The sequence below is a fragment of the Oncorhynchus mykiss genome, chromosome 19 (assembly GCF_013265735.2).
Source record: "Oncorhynchus mykiss isolate Arlee chromosome 19, USDA_OmykA_1.1, whole genome shotgun sequence".
Lineage (NCBI taxonomy): Eukaryota > Metazoa > Chordata > Actinopteri > Salmoniformes > Salmonidae > Oncorhynchus > Oncorhynchus mykiss.
The window spans coordinates 2,392,811-2,413,908 of NC_048583.1; the positions used below are offsets into that span (position 1 = coordinate 2,392,811).

The following is a 21,098-nucleotide window of genomic DNA, read 5'->3' on the forward strand; positions in this document are numbered from 1 at the left end:
CACATGGAAATGGGAGATACAGTTCCTTGCGAAAGTATTCGGCCCCCTTGAACTTTGCGACCTTTTGCCACATTTCAGGCTTCAAACATAAAAATATAAAACTGTATTTTTTTGTGAAGAATCAACAACAAGTGGGACACAATCATGAAGTGGAACGACATTTATTGGATATTTCAAACTTTTTTAACAAATCAAAAACTGAAAAATTGGGCGTGCAAAATTATTCAGCCCCCTTAAGTTAATACTTTGTAGCGCCACCTTTTGCTGCGATTACAGCTGTAAGTCGCTTGGGGTATGTCTCTATCAGTTTTGCACATCGAGAGACTGACATTTTTTCCCATTCCTCCTTGCAAAACAGCTCGAGCTCAGTGAGGTTGGATGGAGAGCATTTGTGAACAGCAGTTTTCAGTTCTTTCCACAGATTCTCGATTGGATTCAGGTCTGGACTTTCCCTCAGCTGTTTACCAAACCAAGTCTCAGGGCAGCCATTTTGTTGCTGTTTAAATCCTAGGTTGTCCCTTTAAAAAAGCCAAATCAATCGATCAACCAATCTGCAGTTCAAACAATAACAAAGATGTCATTCCACCACTGTTTTGGTAATAAGATGATGGATGGGTCTAGAGAAATGTAACTACTCTCAAATTCATAGACAGACCTACGGATGCAAGGACTGACCATCCATGAAATCAACATTATAGTTTTAACCATGTTGAGGCTATACAGTGTTGATTCACATTGTTTCTAAACATTGGAATAAAAAATCTTATTTGGGGTTCTGATGGGGTACAACAGTTGAACTAAGCTCATGAGGCATGTGTTATATTCTTCAAGAATCAATGGCTATAAATAATATAAATGTAGCAATTACATATTTCCCCTTTAACACCACACATCAGTTCAACAACTGCAGAGTTTGTGCCTCTGTTTTTAAGACAGTACTTACTAGTGTTAATCACGGCCCGGTTTCTCAAAACCATCTTACGGCTGAGTTCACCGTTAGAACCATAGGATGCGTTAAGATGCGTTGGGGAAACCGGGCCCAGATATCCAGTGTCCTCCTCTTCCTCCTCTTTTGTCGATGTGACAGTCATCTCCCCCTCTTTCACTCCATAAACTGCATCCTCCTCTCTCCGCTTCCTCTTCTTTTACTGTAACATCCTCCTCCTCTTTCACTCTGAACGAGTCTTCCTTTTCTTCCACTGAAACGTCTTTCTCTTCTTCTTTCACGGGAACAGCCTCACCCTCTACTTGTTTTTGTATTGAAACATCCTTCTCTTCCTCCTCCTCTTTCAGGAGAACTTCTTTCTCCGTCCAGAAGACCTCCTCTTCTTTAGCAGGAGGAGAGTAACTTAGTGAACTCATGGTCGGAGATGTTCGCTAGCTAGCATTAGCAACTAGCCTAGTTCTAAGCTAATTTAGCAAACCAGCTAGCTGACAAACAACGTAATTATATAATTAAATGGGCCAACACGTACATACGACAGAAGTGTGTTTAATACACAGCGACTAATATACACCAAAAGAGTGTAAAGAGAGTGAATGTTGTAGCTATGTTTGCTATAAAGCTACCGAGGTGTCTAACTGTTGTTGTTGAAGGAGCGTCCCGTCCACTAGATTATACGTCACACTGGCAGCGTCGCCTGAACCTAAAAGACGCACATCGCCATCTGCTGACTGGAGTGGCAACGCAGTTGAGGAACCAAACGTTTATTTTTCATTTATTTCATTAAAGTTGATTATTATATTATGTCGTTCAAAGAGAAGCATGTGTTGATTTATTCGCTTTTAATGAGTGACAATTTAAAACAAACTCTAGACCCACTACATATTTACATTGAACCATAGTTCTGACAGGGATCATTTAGACCCACTACATATTTACATTGAACGATAGTTCTGACATGGATCATTTTGACCTGGGGCATATCTTTTATCACAGCCAAAATGGGGTTAATTTAATTTTTCATGACTTTGTCAATCAACTTGTTCTTAATACATCTAAATCATGGGTTTAGTGTTTCATCCAATTGAAGGCACACACCTGTCTTTATAAGGTCCCACAGTTTACAGTGCATGTCAGAGCAAAAACCAAGCCATGAGGTCAAAGGAATTGTCCGTAGAGCTCTGAGACAGGATTGTGTCGAGGCACAGATCTGTGGAAAGGTACCAAAAATGTCTGCAGCATTGACGGTCCCCATGAACACAATTTTAGCGGTTCCATCATTCTTAAATGGAAGAAGTTTGGAACCACCAATACTCTTTCTAGAGCTGGCCGCCCGGCCAAACTGAGAAATCGGGGGAGAAGGGCCTTGGTCAAGGAGGTAAACAAGAACCCGATGTTCACTCTGACAAAGCTCCAGATTTCCTCTGTGGAGACGGGAGAACCTTCCAGAAGGACAACCATCTCTGCAGCACTCCACCAATCAGGCCTTAATGTAGCAGTGATTAAATTGTCAACATTTATTTCAATGGACAATTCTATGAACTGTTCTGTGAAATGTGTTGGCTAGAGATGACTTGCAGGAGCTTGCAGGGTTTTGTAGTCTTGCATGTTGTCTACTTTGATGCTAATAAGCATATTTGAATCCGAGAGTAAAGAGAGACACATATATTGATAAGATTATTTGTATATATTATGGATCCCCATTAGTTCCTGCCAAGGCAGCAGCTACTCTTCCTGGGGTTTATTATGGATCCCCATTAGTTCCTGCCAAGGCAGCAGCTCCTCTTCCTGGGGTTTATTATGGATCCCCATTAGTTCCTGTCAAGGCAGCAGCTACTCTTCCTGGGGTTTATTATGGATCCCCATTAGTTCCTGCCAAGGCAGCAGCTACTCTTCCTGGGGTTTATTATGGATCCCCATTAGTTCCTGCCAAGGCAGCAGCTACTCTTCCTGGGGTTTATTATGGATCCCCATTAGTTCCTGCCAAGGCAGCAGCTACTCTTCCTGGGGTTTATTATGGATCCCCATTAGTTCCTGTCAAGGCAGCAGCTACTCTTCCTGGGGTTTATTATGGATCCCCATTAGTTCCTGCCAAGGCAGCAGCTACTCTTCCTGGGGTTTATTATGGATCCCCATTAGTTCCTGCCAAGGCAGCAGCTACTCTTCCTGGGGTTTATTATGGATCCCCATTAGTTCCTGTCAAGGCAGCAGCTACTCTTCCTGGGGTTTATTATGGATCCCCATTAGTTCCTGCCAAGGCAGCAGCTACTCTTCCTGGGGTTTATTATGGACCCCCATTAGTTCCTGCCAAGGCAGCAGCTACTCTTCCTGGGGTTTATTATGGATCCCCATTAGTTCCTGCCAAGGAAGCAGCTACTCTTCCTGGGGTTTATTATGGATCCCCATTAGTTCCTGCCAAGGCGGCAGCTACTCTTCCTGGGGTTTATTATGGATCCCCATTAGTTCCTGCCAAGGCGGCAGCTACTCTTCCTGGGGTTTATTATGGATCCCCATTAGTTCCTGCCAAGGCAGCAGCTACTCTTCCTGGGGTTTATTATGGATCCCCATTAGTTCCTGCCAAGGCAGCAGCTACTCTTCCTGGGGTTTATTATGGATCCCCATTAGTTCCTGCCAAGGCAGCAGCTACTCTTCCTGGGGTTTAATATGGATCCCCATTAGTTCCTGCCAAGGCAGCAGCTACTCTTCCTGGGGTTTATTAAGGATCCCCATTAGTTCCTGCCAAGGCAGCAGCTACTCTTCCTGGGGTTTATTATGGATCCCCATTAGTTCCTGCCAAGGCAGCAGCTACTCTTCCTGGGGTTTATTATGGATCCCCATTAGTTCCTGCCAAGGCAGCAGCTACTCTTCCTGGGGGTTTAACATGGATCCCCATTAGTTCCTGTCAAGGCAGCAGCTACTCTTCCTGGGGTTTATTATGGATCCCCATTAGTTCCTGTCAAGGCAGCAGCTACTCTTCCTGGGGTTTATTATGGATCCCCATTAGTTCCTGCCAAGGCAGCAGCTACTCTTCCTGGGGTTTATTATGGATCCCCATTAGTTCCTGCCAAGGCAGCAGCTACTCTTCCTGGGGTTTATTATGGATCCCCATTAGTTCCTGCCAAGGCAGCAGCTACTCTTCCTGGGGTTTATTATGGATCCCCATTAGTTCCTGCCAAGGCAGCAGCTACTCTTCCTGGGGTTTATTATGGATCCCCATTAGTTCCTGTCAAGGCAGCAGCTACTCTTCCTGGGGTTTATTATGGATCCCCATTAGTTCCTGCCAAGGCAGCAGCTACTCTTCCTGGGGTTTATTATGGATCCCCATTAGTTCCTGCCAAGGCAGCAGCTACTCTTCCTGGGGTTTATTATGGATCCCCATTAGTTCCTGTCAAGGCAGCAGCTACTCTTCCTGGGGTTTATTATGGATCCCCATTAGTTCCTGCCAAGGCAGCAGCTACTCTTCCTGGGGTTTATTATGGACCCCCATTAGTTCCTGCCAAGGCAGCAGCTACTCTTCCTGGGGTTTATTATGGATCCCCATTAGTTCCTGCCAAGGAAGCAGCTACTCTTCCTGGGGTTTATTATGGATCCCCATTAGTTCCTGCCAAGGCGGCAGCTACTCTTCCTGGGGTTTATTATGGATCCCCATTAGTTCCTGCCAAGGCGGCAGCTACTCTTCCTGGGGTTTATTATGGATCCCCATTAGTTCCTGCCAAGGCAGCAGCTACTCTTCCTGGGGTTTATTATGGATCCCCATTAGTTCCTGCCAAGGCAGCAGCTACTCTTCCTGGGGTTTATTATGGATCCCCATTAGTTCCTGCCAAGGCAGCAGCTACTCTTCCTGGGGTTTAATATGGATCCCCATTAGTTCCTGCCAAGGCAGCAGCTACTCTTCCTGGGGTTTATTAAGGATCCCCATTAGTTCCTGCCAAGGCAGCAGCTACTCTTCCTGGGGTTTATTATGGATCCCCATTAGTTCCTGCCAAGGCAGCAGCTACTCTTCCTGGGGTTTATTATGGATCCCCATTAGTTCCTGCCAAGGCAGCAGCTACTCTTCCTGGGGGTTTAACATGGATCCCCATTAGTTCCTGTCAAGGCAGCAGCTACTCTTCCTGGGGTTTATTATGGATCCCCATTAGTTCCTGTCAAGGCAGCAGCTACTCTTCCTGGGGTTTATTATGGATCCCCATTAGTTCCTGCCAAGGCAGCAGCTACTCTTCCTGGGGTTTATTATGGATCCCCATTAGTTCCTGCCAAGGCAGCAGCTACTCTTCCTGGGGTTTATTATGGATCCCCATTAGTTCCTGCCAAGGCAGCAGCTACTCTTCCTGGGGTTTATTATGGATCCCCATTAGTTCCTGCCAAGGCAGCAGCTACTCTTCCTGGGGTTTATTATGGATCCCCATTAGTTCCTGTCAAGGCAGCAGCTACTCTTCCTGGGGTTTATTATGGATCCCCATTAGTTCCTGCCAAGGCAGCAGCTACTCTTCCTGGGGTTTATTATGGATCCCCATTAGTTCCTGCCAAGGCAGCAGCTACTCTTCCTGGGGTTTATTATGGATCCCCATTAGTTCCTGTCAAGGCAGCAGCTACTCTTCCTGGGGTTTATTATGGATCCCCATTAGTTCCTGCCAAGGCAGCAGCTACTCTTCCTGGGGTTTATTATAGATCCCCATTAGTTCCTGCCAAGGCAGCAGCTACTCTTCCTGGGGTTTATTATGGACCCCCATTAGTTCCTGCCAAGGCAGCAGCTACTCTTCCTGGGGTTTATTATGGATCCCCATTAGTTCCTGCCAAGAAGCAGCTACTCTTCCTGGGGTTTATTATGGATCCCCATTAGTTCCTGCCAAGGCGGCAGCTACTCTTCCTGGGGTTTATTATGGATCCCCATTAGTTCCTGCCAAGGCGGCAGCTACTCTTCCTGGGGTTTATTATGGATCCCCATTAGTTCCTGCCAAGGCAGCAGCTACTCTTCCTGGGGTTTATTATGGATCCCCATTAGTTCCTGCCAAGGCAGCAGCTACTCTTCCTGGGGTTTATTATGGATCCCCATTAGTTCCTGCCAAGGCGGCAGCTACTCTTCCTGGGGTTTATTATGGATCCCCATTAGTTCCTGCCAAGGCGGCAGCTACTCTTCCTGGGGTTTATTATGGATCCCCATTAGTTCCTGCCAAGGCAGCAGCTACTCTTCCTGGGGTTTATTATGGATCCCCATTAGTTCCTGCCAAGGCAGCAGCTACTCTTCCTGGGGTTTATTATGGATCCCCATTAGTTCCTGCCAAGGCAGCAGCTACTCTTCCTGGGGGTTTAACATGGATCCCCATTAGTTCCTGTCAAGGCAGCAGCTACTCTTCCTGGGGTTTATTATAGATCCCCATTAGTTCCTGCCAAGGCAGCAGCTACTCTTCCTGGGGTTTATTATAGATCCCCATTAGTTCCTGCCAAGGCAGCAGCTACTCTTCCTGGGGTTTATTATGGACCCCCATTAGTTCCTGCCAAGGCAGCAGCTACTCTTCCTGGGGTTTATTATGGATCCCCATTAGTTCCTGCCAAGGCAGCAGCTACTCTTCCTGGGGGTTTAACATGGATCCCCATTAGTTCCTGCCAAGGCAGCAGCTACTCTTCCTGGGGTTTATTAAGGATCCCCATTAGTTCCTGCCAAGGCAGCAGCTACTCTTCCTGGGGTTTAATATGGATCCCCATTAGTTCCTGCCAAGGCAGCAGCTACTCTTCCTGGGGTTTATTAAGGATCCCCATTAGTTCCTGCCAAGGCAGCAGCTACTCTTCCTGGGGTTTATTATGGATCCCCATTAGTTCCTGCCAAGGCAGCAGCTACTCTTCCTGGGGTTTATTATGGATCCCCATTAGTTCCTGCCAAGGCAGCAGCTACTCTTCCTGGGGGTTTAACATGGATCCCCATTAGTTCCTGTCAAGGCAGCAGCTACTCTTCCTGGGGTTTATTATAGATCCCCATTAGTTCCTGCCAAGGCAGCAGCTACTCTTCCTGGGGTTTATTATAGATCCCCATTAGTTCCTGCCAAGGCAGCAGCTACTCTTCCTGGGGTTTATTATGGACCCCCATTAGTTCCTGCCAAGGCAGCAGCTACTCTTCCTGGGGTTTATTATGGATCCCCATTAGTTCCTGCCAAGGCAGCAGCTACTCTTCCTGGGGGTTTAACATGGATCCCCATTAGTTCCTGCCAAGGCAGCAGCTACTCTTCCTGGGGTTTATTATGGATCCCCATTAGTTCCTGCCAAGGCAGCAGCTACTCTTCCTGGGGTTTATTATGGATCCCCATTAGTTCCTGCCAAGGCAGCAGCTACTCTTCCTGGGGTTTATTATGGATCCCCATTAGTTCCTGCCAAGGCAGCAGCTACTCTTCCTGGGGTCCATCTAAAATAAAGGCAGTTAGACCATTTTAAAAACATGACAATAAATTGACAACACACTGTGTCCTCAGTCACCTTGTCCCAGAGAGATTTACATGGTTATCAAAACATCACACCAGGGTGAGTCTAAACAAAACACAGCCCTGTGGGGAAAATGAATGGAACCATCTCCCTGTTTGACCTCTAGTTGTTATGGATATTATGACTCTACAGAGACACACAGTGGACCTGTCAAAATATGTTCCATTGATAAATCACACTTTATTTAACCTCAATGTCATCTTGTGTTTACATGGCATTGTAGATTTTAGCTGTATATAGTATGTATTCTGGATGTTTTCAGTGTGTTTTTAACCCTTTCAGACAATGGATTAATCACAATTAAAAATAGTGCATTAACATTACACAAAGTGAACTCAAGTCTGACAGCCGAAACAAACACACACATTCTCAGTCAAAAACAAGTCAGAACACAGCCTCTCGATTCTCTCATGTGTTTTCAGGTTCTCTGACTGGGAAAATGTCTTTCCACAATGAGAGCAGTGGTATGTCTTCTCCTCCTGTGTATTTGTATGTATTCCTTCATGCTCTTTCAGGTACCTTAACCGGGTAAATCTCTCTCCACACTGGGAGCAGCGGTACATCTTCTTACCTGTGTGTGTCCTCTCATGCTTGTTTAGGTTTCCTACCTGGCCAAAACTCTTTCCACAATGGGAACATTGGAAAAGCTTTTCCCCTGTGTGTCCCCTCTCATGCGTTTGCAGGCTCCCTAACTGGGTAAACGTCATTCCACATTGGGAACAGTGGTAAGGCTTCTCTCCAGTGTGTATTCTCTTATGTGTTCTCAGGCTCCCTAACTGAGTAAAACTCTTTCCACACTGGGAGCAGTGATGTCGTCCTGCTGGTTTGGACGTCTCGGGGTCTGGTTTCCCTGAAGGACTCTTCCTGCTGTCAGAAGGAGAGTCTGGTCTCTCTCCTGTCAAAGACAAACAGATGATTTAATTAAACAGAGACCTGAATGAAACCTCCACATGATAAAACTTCCTATGACGTTTAAATCTAGACTAGATCCCTCAATCACCTGAAGTCACTTTTCACAAGTGTTATTACAGCCACTACAAAATGCAGGTCTCTGTGTGTTCTTAGTCAGAGAGGCCTATAGAATGGTCTAGAATGTCATTGTATGCTGTAGCGTTTACACCACTCCAGCCTACGCTTGACACTCTAGCAATGATAAAGTACTTTATGATAACACGAAAATTAAATAAACGATTTGGTATCATTTGTATTATGGAAGATTGAATAAGTGTGCTTCAAACGGTTTGCTTGTAATGATTTGTAGCCATGGTCTCGACTAGCTGTGCATGAGAGTCCATTCAACTCAGTTTCCCTAACTGAAAAAACGCCATTCCGTAAAGTGTTTTCGCGCACGCAAATTCAGGAAGAAACTGAAGAGCAGATGGCCTGACCGCGTTTTGCGACTGTCGGCTCACTTGACCGCAGTCAACGGTGGGCTGGAAATCGCCTCCAGTTTAGTACAGTGGAATTGCAGTATTGAATGAAGGCAAGTCCATTCCGTGAGACATTTAAGTTGTGATTTTGGGTGCAAATCCATTGTTAAAGTTTTGTTGTTGGCCAGCTTCTTGATGGTATTCACATCTTACAGTGTAGCTTTATCAATTCCTACATTAAAAAACGGCATTTAAGCTCAGAACTAGAGTAGAATGCCGTTTTAAAACCTCGTATCAGTTCAACAACTATTTTCAAGACAGGACTTACTGGTGTTACTCAGATCTTCTGTCTCCTTCTCTTCTTCCCTCTCCTCCTCCTTCAATATGACAGTTATCTCTCCTTCATTCACTCCAAAAAAAAGTATAATCGTTTTCTTCCTCTTCTTTCTGTGTAACAGCCTCACCCTCTACTTCTTCGTTTACTGTGACATCCTCCTCTTCATTCTCCTCTTTCACGACAACGTTCAGCCAAATACCTTCTTTCTCCTTCCAGCAGACCTCTTTTTTAGCAGGAGGGCAGCAGCTTGCTGAGCTCATGGTCGGGGATGTTAGCCAGCTAACCTAGCTAGTTAGCGACTAGCCTAGTGATAGGCTCATTTATCAAGCCAGCTACCGTTACCTGACTAAACGGAAATATGACATGAAATGGGGAAACTAGTTAAAAGACAGAATTATGTTCCAAATACAGAAGTAAATATTGACCGAAGCAGTCTGAACAGCTTGAACGTTTCCGCTAGGAAGCTACCGAGGTGGCTGACGAGATGTTGTTGAAGAAGCGTCCCGTCCACTACATTATACGTCACTCTGATAGCATCGCCTGAAAAACGCATATCGCCATCTGTTGACTGGAGTGGTTAACGCAGATAAATGTTTATTTTATTTCCAGACAAAAAGTGCATTTTTACATTTCTTTCATTAAATAATAATAGAATAGTCAGACAACTGCAGATTTGTAATAAGTATGAATTTAAAACCTACTCCCACATTCTACCAACCCAACAGATGTTTCTACTACAGGGAATATTAACCAATGAGGTGGGTCTTTCCACATTCTACCAACTCAACAGATGTTTCTACTACAGTGAATATTAACCAATGAGGTGGGTCTTTCCACATTCTACCAACCCTACAGATGTTTCTACTACAGGGAATATTAACCAATGAGGTGGGTCTTTCCACATTCTACCAACTCAACAGATGTTTCTACTACAGTGAATATTAACCAATGAGGTGGGTCTTTCCACATTCTACCAACCCAACAGATGTTTCTACTACAGGGAATATTAACCAATGAGGTGGGTCTTTCCACATTCTACCAACCCAACAGATGTTTCTACTACAGTGAATATTAACCAATGAGGTGGGTCTTTCCACATTCTACCAACCCAACAGATGTTTCTACTACAGGGAATATTAACCAATGAGGTGGGTCTTTCCACATTCTACCAACCCTACAGATGTTTCTACTACCGGGAATATTAACCAATGAGGTGGGTCTTTCCACATTCTACCAACCCAACAGATGTTTTTTACTATGAACACTTTCAGGTTCATTGAAGTTAAATTCCCAAAAAGCCTAAACAGGTTTGGTCATTATCAGGTATTGGAGCGTTGAACGATGATGCACAACAACGGTTTCTTCCACGAAACCACGACTTCAATAACCACCGCGGTCAAAATAACTGTCAAGTCATTCACCATCGAAACGAATACCGCTACAATCGACCTGTTCGCAACACATGGGTATTGGATCTAACCTCATTGATCTATCAGTAAGATATGTTTACATGGGTATTGGATCTAACCTCATCGATCTGCCAGTAAGCTATGTTTACATGGGTATTGGATCTAACCTCATTGATCTATCAGTAAGCTATGTTTACATGGGTATTGGATCTAACCTCATTGATCTGTCAGTAAGCTATGTTTACATGGGTATTGGAACTAACCTCATTGATCTGTCAGTAAGCTGTTTACATGGGTATTGGGATCTGACCTCATTGATCTATCAGTAAGCTATGTTTACATGGGTATTGGATCTAACCTCATTGATCTGTCAGTAAGCTATGTTTACATGGGTATTGGGATCTCAGCTATAGTCTAATCCATCAAAGGAGTCCTACCAGCTAGCAGTGTAACGAACCTTGTAGGAAAGTACTACGTGGCTCTGGTGGAAGATCAGACATCACCACCATTTGACTGATGTTGGGGGCGTGTCTTGGATTCTTTAAAACCTCTTAATTAAAGAGGCTGCGAATTTTTGCAGCTTTTTGTTAAAAATCGCGCAAAATTTCAACGTCCTGCTACTCATGCCAGGAATATAGTATATGCATATGATTAGGATGTGTGGATAGAAAACACTCCGAAGTCTCTAAAACTGGTTAAATCATGTCTGTGACTATAACAGAACGTGTGTAGGAGGCAAAATCCCAAGGAAAACTGTTATCCCTCCGCCAGTCTCTGTATTGTCTATGGCAAGGGAAAATAGATAGCGTCCAGTTTACAATGCCTACAGCTTCCACACGATGTTGCCAGTACTGGCGATTGAGTTGAAGTTTATCCTTGGTGAGATGAGGAATAGGCACTTCCTGTCTTCGGGTACAATTGTGGCTGGTATTGGAGTGGCCATCACAAAGCCCTGACCACAATCGTATAGAACATTTGTGGGCAGAACTGAGAAGGGAATTTTTACTAGGATTAAATGCCAGGAATTGTGATGAGATGAAATGTATTTGTCGAAGGTGTATGTAAACTTTGGACTTCAACTGTAGGTACCGTTACTGTGTTAAAAACAGAGGCAGTTGTGGGACTGATGTGTGTGGTGTTAAAGGGGAAATCTGACATTTGTTTCTAAACATTGGAGTAAAAAAAGAATGACAGCTTTGTTATTGTTTCAACTGCAGATTGGTTGTTTGTTGTGTGGCTTTTTTAAAGGGGCAACCTGGGTTTTAAACAGAAACAAAATGGCAGCCCAGAGACCTGAGCTGTGTTGGAATACTCAGACTAACCGTACTATTTGTGACGTACATTGAGTTTGTAGTTTGCTTATTGGTCGTAGTATGATATAGTTGGTTTAGCCAAAAGTTCCCTGGTATGCAAGCATTTCTAAACTTTTATTCACTTTTATGGGGTATTGTGATGTCATTATGGGGTACTGTGATGTCATTATGGGGTATTGTGATGTCATTATGGGGTATTGTGATGTCATTATGAGGTATTGTGATGTCATTATGGGGTATTGTCTGAAGATGGATAATAAATAAAAAAATGTAATCCATTTTAGAATAGTAGCCAAAGAACATTTTACTGGTTGAAGTCGTTTTTAAATATAAAGTAGTACATTTTCGACAAAAACAAACATTATGTTAATCAGGACATTCAAATGAACCTTACAATTATAATCCAAAGTAGTGTGAAATGCACTCATAAGCAACCTGTAAATGGAGGCTATATCTGCTGTCAGCCTATGAGAAGTCCCCTGAGTTTTCCCCCACGGGGGTGAATTAGTGAATAGACACAGAAATTAATGTGAGGTTCCTTGAGTAGCATCCTGATCTTACACTGATAGTGTGTTGTCATATTCAGAATACATTGTGGAAAAACTACAATCTCTGCTCACCTTTTTGCTCCAGGCAGATATACAACATCCATAACTAGGGGTTTCTGCATTAGAAGGGAGTTGTTTCTGCATTAGAAGGGAGGGGTTTCTGCATTAGAAGGGAGGGGTTTCTGCATTAGAAGGGAGTGGTTTCTGCATTAGAAGGGAGGGGTTTCTGCATTAGAAGGGAGGGGTTTCTGCATTAGAAGGGAGTGGTTTCTGCATTAGAAGGGAGGGGTTTCTGCATTAGAAGGGAGGGGTTTCTGCATTAGAAGGGAGTGGTTTCTGCATTAGAAGGGAGGGGTTTCTGCAACCAAATTGCATGTGCATCGCCCTTGTTGCAATTTTAGCAAACACAGAAAGGGGCCTATATAGAAGACCAAAAGTCATCTGGCACACTGCTTAGGATGTCAACAACTTTTACTTTTTTCTAGCCTAAAATCATTGATGTTACTACTAATGTGAAAAAAATACTAAATATGACTTGTTGCTCACTTGACTGTCTTCAGACGATTGTCAAGTAATTTTAACATTCTTTACAGACGTCAATTGTTGTACAACATCATGGCTACGCTGTTGGCATCACCTTTTACAGTGGATTTCTGCTGTTGTGGGCCTTTAACCATCTGTCTGACTTGTTGTTTACACAGGAGAGAGATGTGACTACTAAGTTGACGAGGCAGAGAAGAGTCTCTCCAGATCATATCACCTCAAGAATCACCAGCAGAGACCCACAGGGAATAAATCTCATTGCTTCTCAGACCGTGGGAAAGGTTGCAAATCTTCATCAGAACTTAAAATACACCAGCGAGTACACACAGGAGAGAAATCTCACCACTGTTTTGATTGTGGGAGAGTTACTTAAGATCAGAATCACTAAAAGTACACATGAGAATTCATACTGGAGAGAAACCTTATACCTGTGATCAATGTGGGAAGAGTTTTACTCAGTCAAGCTGCCTGAAAACTCACCAGAGAATACACACTGGAGAGAAACCTTATAGCTGTGATCAATGTGGGAAACATTTTACTCACTCAAGCTGCCTGATGGTACATCTTGAGAGCACACAAGGGAGAGAAACCTTACCACTGCTCTGACTGTGGAAAGAGTTTTGCTAGTTCAACAGATCTAAAATCACACCAGAAAATACACACAGTAGAGAAACCTTATAACTGTACTCAATGTGGGAAGAGGTTTAATCACTCAAGCTGGCTGATAGTACACCTGAGAGCACACACAGGAGTGAAACCTTATAGCTGTGATCAATGTGGGAAGAGTTTTGTTACATCTAGGCATCTGACTATACAGCAGAGAACACACACAGGAGAGAAATCTTACAGCTGTAGTCAATGTGGGAAGAGTTTTTTTCAGTCAAGTAGCCTGATATCACACCAGAGAACACACACAGGAGAGAAATCTCATAGCTGTGATAAATGTGACAAGAGATACTCTGATAAAAGATCTCTGATCAAACATCAGAAAATACATTAATGATGGAGTTGTTTCATTATATCAATGAATTAATGTCACAATGTAGAATGTTTTGACATTGTAGTAGGAGTATTTTAATGATGTCACAATGTAGAATGTTTTAACATTGTAGAAGGAGTATTTTAATGATGTCACAATGTAGAATGTTTTCACATTGTAGAAGGAGTATTTTAATGATGTCACAATGTAGAATGTTTTAACATTGTAGTAGGAGTATTTTAATGATGTCACAATGTAGAATGTTTTAACATTGTAGTTGGAGTACAAAGGATGTGAATGTGTTAAAAGTCCATATTGATACAGAAACACTAAACCAGGATTTAGATGTATTAATAGAAGTTGATTGACAAAGTCATGAAAAATGGAATAAACCACATTTTGGCTGTGATAAAAGATATGCCTCTGGGGTCAAAATGATCCATGTCAGAACTATGGTTCAATGTAAATATGTAGTGGGTCAAAATGATCCCTGTCAGAACTATGGTTCAATGTAAATATGTAGTGGGTCAAAATGATCCATGTCAGAACTATGGTTCAATGTAAATATGTAGTGGGTCTAAATGATCCATGTCAGAACTATGGTTCAATGTAAATATGTAGTGGGTCAAAATGATCCATGTCAGAACTATGGTTCAATGTAAATATGTAGTGGGTCTAAATGATCCATGTCAGAACTATGGTTCAATGTAAATATGTAGTGGGTCTAAATGATCCATGTCAGAACTATGGTTCTATGTAAATATGTAGTGGGTCAAAATGATCCCTGTCAGAACTATGGTTCAATGTAAATATGTAGTGGGTCTAAATGATCCATGTCAGAACTATGGTTCAATGTAAATATGTAGTGGGTCAAAATGATCCCTGTCAGAACTATGGTTCAATGTAAATATATAGTGGGTCTAAATGATCCATGTCAGAACTATGGTTCAATGTAAATATGTAGTGGGTCTAAATGATCCATGTCAGAACTATGGTTCAATGTAAATATGTAGTGGATCTAAAGTTTGTTTTAAATTATCACTCATTAAACACGAATAAATCAACACATGCTTCTCTTTGAATGACTTAATATAATATTACACTTTTATGAAATAAATGAAAATAAACTTTTGGTTCCTCAACTGTGTTTCCCCTCCAGTCACCAGATGACGATGTGTCTTTTTATTTTAATTAAATTTTATATATTTATTTTTTGATTCAAAATACAGACCAACAATTTGCATTGTTACATCATACAAAACAGAACTAGTATCAACTAGAAAATACTAAAACACACAAAATATCAATGAAGTAATAAAACATTAACTATTTTAGTGTAGTTGTTATCACTCTGAAAAAATCTATAATGATTCAGGAAAATGTTATTCTTGTTGTTATTCACTAGGGTTAATGTTTTAATAAAATATTTAAATTCAATCAGAAAAATGTGTAATTTTGATATAGAATTTTGGAATGTTTGTTTGTGTATAAAGTATTTGGCAACAAGAATAAAAAAAATCACAATCATTTCAGTGGTTTTGTTATCATTGCAATAGTAACATATTATATCCTCCATGTTAAACAAGGGCAGTGTTCATAATGGTAACATATTATATCCTCCATGTAGAACATGGGCAGTGTTCATAATGGTAACATATTATATCCTCCATGTAGAACATGGGCAGTGTTCATAATGGTAACATATTATATCCTCCATGTAGAACATGGGCAGTGTTCATAATGGTAACATATTATATCCTCCATGTAGAACATGGGCAGTGTTCATAATGGTAACATATTATATCCTCCATGTAAAACATGGGCAGTGTTCATAATAGTAACATATTATATCCTCCATGTAGAACATGGGCAGTGTTCATAATGGTAACATATTATATCCTCCATGTTAAACATGGGCAGTGTTCATAATGGTAACATATTATATCCTCCATGTAGAACATGGGCAGTGTTCATAATAGTAACATATTATATCCTCCATGTTAAACATGGGCAGTGTTCATAATGGTAACATATTATATCCTCCATGTTAAACATGGGCAGTGTTCATAATAGTAACATATTATATCCTCCATGTAAAACATGGACAGTGTTCATAATGGTAAATAGGTATCTTGCAAGGTTTTCACAAAATTATGACACAGATTTACATCAAAGAACAAGTGGGACAGATTCTCACCTTTTTCACAGAAAACACAGATATCATCAACAGCCACACATGTGGACATCATGTGGGGGAGAATTGTGCAGGAAACATATTTTCCAGGCCATTAAAGCTTGTTGGTGAAACCTAACTGACTTTGAGAGTTTACTTAGTGTAGAATTGCTTCAGTTATCTGGTGTTGAAAAGTCCCACACCACACCTTACCATCCCATGGGTAACGGCCAAGCAGAACGTCTGAATCGCACACTGGGTGGGCGAGACTACTGGGTTTCCACCCTTCTTCTTGATGTTCAGACGCACCTCTAGGCTGCCGGTAGATGTTATGTTTGAAAGTGTGCTGTTGGATGGGGACACAGTAGATGTGGATAAGTAGGTCCAGTCTCTGGGTGAATGAAATACCATATTGAATCAGTATTGATCAAACATCTTTTCAACCAGTTGATCTTGAAAGTGTTATTTATGTCACAAAGTCCAACACTTCCAGACCTCCTTCAGCTCTTTTATTAGAGGACTCTTTTAGTTGGTGAGATTTATTTTTCCAGATGAAGTCAAGAAAGGTCTTGTTGATCTCTTTACAAGTAGCAGGATTTACACATAAAGATAATGAGGGGTACACAAAACCAGACAGTCCCTCTGCCTTGGACAGAAGTTCTCTCCCAAGTATAGAAACATCTCTTTGTAGACAATTATTACATATATTTTGGGTTTTCTTCATTTTAGGAGAGAAATTCATGTGTTGTCTGACTAAGTGGTTTTTGACAGATGTATTCCTAAATATTTAACACAGTCCTTTACAGGAATATTTTATATTTCTTTATCATCAGAGTCAAATAAACATAAGATTTCTGTACTATATAAACACTGCTAATACAACAATAGTGCTAGGTGTCTGTACTATATAAACACTGCTAATCCAACAATAGTGTAGGTGTCTGTACTATATAAACACTGCTAATCCAACAATAGTGCTAGGTGTCTGTACTATATAAACACTGCTAATCCAACAATAGTGCTAGGTGTCTGTACTATATAAACACTGTTAATCCAACAATAGTGCTAGGTGTCTGTACTATATAAACACTGTTAATACAACAATAGTGCTAGGTGTCTGTACTATATAAACACTGCTAATCCAACAATAGTGCTAGGTGTCTGTACTATATAAACACTGCTAATACAACAATAGTGCTAGGTGTCTGTACTATATAAACACTGCTAATACAACAATAGTGCTAGGTGTCTGTACTATATAAACACTGCTAATACAACAATAGTGTAGGTGTCTGTACTATATAAACACTGCTAATCCAACAATAGTGCTAGGTGTCTGTACTATAGAAACACTGCTAATCCAACAATAGTGCTAGGTGTCTGTACTATATAAACACTGCTAATCCAACAATAGTGCTAGGTGTCTGTACTATATAAACACTGCTAATACAACAATAGTGCTAGGTGTCTGTACTATATAAACACTGCTAATCCAACAATAGTGCTAGGTGTCTGTACTATATTAACACTGCTAATACAACAATAGTGCTAGGTGTCTGTACTATATAAACACTGCTAATCCAACAATAGTGTAGGTGTCTGTACTATATAAACACTGCTAATCCGACAATAGTGCTAGGTGTCTGTACTATATAAACACTGCTAATCCAACAATAGTGCTAGGTGTCTGTACTATATAAACACTGCTAATCCAACAATAGTGTAGGTGTCTCTACTATATAAACACTGCTAATCCAACAATAGTGCTAGGTGTCTGTACTATATTAACACTGCTAATACAACAATAGTGCTAGGTGTCTGTACTATATAAACACTGCTAATCCAACAATAGTGCTAGGTGTCTGTACTATATTAACACTGCTAATACAACAATAGTGCTAGGTGTCTGTACTATATAAACACTGCTAATACAACAATAGTGCTAGATGTCTGTACTATATGAACACTGCTAATCCAACAATAGTGCTAGGTGTCTGTACTATATAAACACTGCTAATACAACAATAGTGCTAGGTGTCTGTACTATATAAACACTGCTAATACAACAATAGTGCTAGATGTCTGTACTATATAAACACTGCTAATACAACAATAGTGCTAGGTGTCTGTACTATATAAACACTGCTAATACAACAATAGTGCTAGGTGTCTGTACTATATGAACACTGCTAATCCAACAATAGTGCTAGGTGTCTGTACTATATGAACACTGCTAATCCAACAATAGTGCTAGGTGTCTGTACTATATAAACACTGCTAATACAACAATAGTGCTAGGTGTCTGTACTATATAAACACTGCTAATACAACAATAGTGCTAGGAGTCTGTACTATATAAATATAAACACTGCTAATCCAACAATAGTGCTAGGTGTCTGTACTATATAAACACTGGTAATACAACAATAGTGCTAGGTGTCTGTACTATATGAACACTGCTAATCCAACAATAGTGCTAGGTGTCTGTACTATATGAACACTGCTAATCCAACAATAGTGCTAGGTGTCTGTACTATATGAACACTGCTAATCCAACAATAGTGCTAGGTGTCTGTACTATATGAACACTGCTAATCCAACAATAGTGCTAGGTGTCTGTACTATATAAACACTGTTAATACAACAATAGTGCTAGGTGTCTGTACTATATAAACACTGCTAATACAACAATAGTGCTAGGTGTCTGTACTATATGAATACTGCTAATCCAACAATAGTGCTAGGTGTCTGTACTATATAAACACTGCTAATACAACAATAGTGCTAGGTGTCTGTACTATATAAACACTGCTAATACAACAATAGTGCTAGGTGCCTGTACTATATAAATATAAATACTGCTAATCCAACAATAGTGCTAGGTGTCTGTACTATATAAATATAAATACTGCTAATCCAACAATAGTGCTAGGTGTCTGTACTATATAAACACTGCTAATACAACAATAGTGTAGGTGTCTGTACTATATAAACACTGTTAATCCAACAATAGTGCTAGGTGTCTGTACTATATAAACACTGCTAATACAACAATAGTGTAGGTGTCTGTACTATATAAACACTGCTAATCCAACAATAGTGCTAGGTGTCTGTACTACAGAAACACTGCTAATCCAACAATAGTGCTAGGCGTCTGTACTATATAAACACTGCTAATACAACAATAGTGTAGGTGTCTGTACTATATAAACACTGTTAACACAACAATAGTGCTAGGTGTCTGTACTATATAAACACTGCTAATCCAACAATAGTGCTGGGTGTCTGTACTATATAAACACTGCTAATCCAACAATAGTGCTAGGTGTCTGTACTATATAAACACTGCTAATACAACAATAGTGCTAGGTGTCTGTACTATATAAACACTGTTAATACAACAATAGTGCTTGGGGCCTGTTCTACAGGTTCACACTTGAATTAAATGGGAACTACCTTAAAATCTACATTTCTTAGATTTTCCCCAAACCTCAAAAGTGGTCTACTATTATCCTACTGAACAGTACAGCCTGGGTTGGTCTACTATTATCCTACTGAACAGTACAGCCTGGGTTGGTCTACTATTATCCTACTGAACAGAACAGTTTGGGTTGCTCTACTATTATCCTACTGAACAGTACAGCTTGGGTTGGTCTACTATTATCCTACTGAACAGTACAGCTTGGGTTGGTCTACTATTATCCTACTGAACAGTACAGCTTGGGTTGGTCTACTATTATCCTACTGAACAGTACAGCTTGGGTTGGTCTACTATTATCCTACTGAACAGTACAGCTTGGGTTGGTCTGACTGTGAAAGACCAATATGGGATTCATCATTTAGGTCATTCAGAGTGTATCACTGTTTCTCGTGCTTTTCACACAGGGTGCCTTTCCTTCTCTGGGCCGTTTGGAAAATGTTTTGCTAAATTAGAGTACTGTATACCCACTTCTCCAGGCACCACTACACCACTGACCTACACAACAGCTTTCAACATACCAGTATTCAGTTTGGAAACATTGACATCTTTCAACAGTTTGGAAACTGTCAAAATAAATGCTGGTATAAATTATACAATATTAAAATATGTCAAATTATCCATTTGTTTCAAAAGTGGTTGCAATGCTGTGAAAAACAGTTGTATTGAACTACAGTGCTAAAATAATCGATATTGTCAAATTTGAGCTTGTCCTTTCAGAGGGACTCTTATTTAGAAAAAATATATATATATTTTTAGAATTTTTTATTGTATAATTTTTTTTTATTTAGAAAAATATAATATGCTGTGTGCTGCAAACATATTATCCTGCTGCTAGCAGAACGGTAATATCGGCGTTTAACTTTGAATATTTGTACGGTGTGCTGCGAGGTACAAAATGCACAGAAATATATAGAGAAGGATTATATTACGTTCTTTCCACCAGGGGGTGATAAACGACAGTTAATATTCCAGAATAGAGCACCACAGAATTTTTGGCTCCCTTTGCCAAGAGGTCAATTTGGAAATCAGAGAAGACAGGCTATGTGCCCACAGCCCACAAAATGAGGTGGAAACTGAGATGCACTTCCTAACCTCCTGCCAAATGTATGACCAGTTAATTCATACTGTATGTTGTAGTCTGTCCAAGAGGGGAATCACACAGACTGATCTCAGTTAATTCATACTGTATGTTGTAGTCTGTCCAAGAGGGGAATCACACAGACTGATCTCAGTTAATTCATACTGTATGTTGTAGTCTGTCCAAGAGGGGAATCACACAGACTGATCTCAGTTAATTCATACTGTATGTTGTAGTCTGTCCAAGAGGGGAATCACACAGACTGATCTCAGTTAATTCATACTGTATGTTGTAGTCTGTCCATGAGGGGAATCACACAGACTGATCTCAGTTAATTCATACTGTATGTTGTAGTCTGTCCAAGAGGGGAATCACACAGACTGATCTCAGTTAATTCATACTGTATGTTGTAGTCTGTCCAAGAGGGGAATCACACAAGACTGATCTCAGTTA

The 21,098-nt window shown here is 40.9% G+C and overlaps 1 protein-coding gene and 1 non-coding gene across 2 annotated transcripts in view; both read right to left on the bottom strand.

The window, feature by feature from the left end:
* Nucleotides 1–9,645, bottom strand: part of LOC110517701 (CD5 antigen-like) — a 177,630-nt gene extending 167,985 nt beyond the window's left edge. Inside the window, exons 1-2 of the mRNA XM_036953910.1 lie at nt 9,113–9,645; nt 7,986–8,309 (exon numbers count right to left, since the gene is read on the bottom strand). Of these exons, the coding sequence (XP_036809805.1) occupies nt 7,986–8,121 (136 nt within the window). The 5' untranslated portion in view covers nt 8,122–8,309; nt 9,113–9,645. The remainder of the gene's footprint in view (nt 1–7,985; nt 8,310–9,112) is intronic.
* LOC110516372 lies at nt 430–1,081 on the bottom strand. Its single transcript, XR_005037619.1, has 2 exons — nt 944–1,081; nt 430–518 (listed from the first exon to the last, which is right to left on the bottom strand). It is a non-coding gene; the product is annotated as an uncharacterized LOC110516372 (transcript).
* Nucleotides 9,646–21,098: the final 11,453 nt, after the last annotated feature.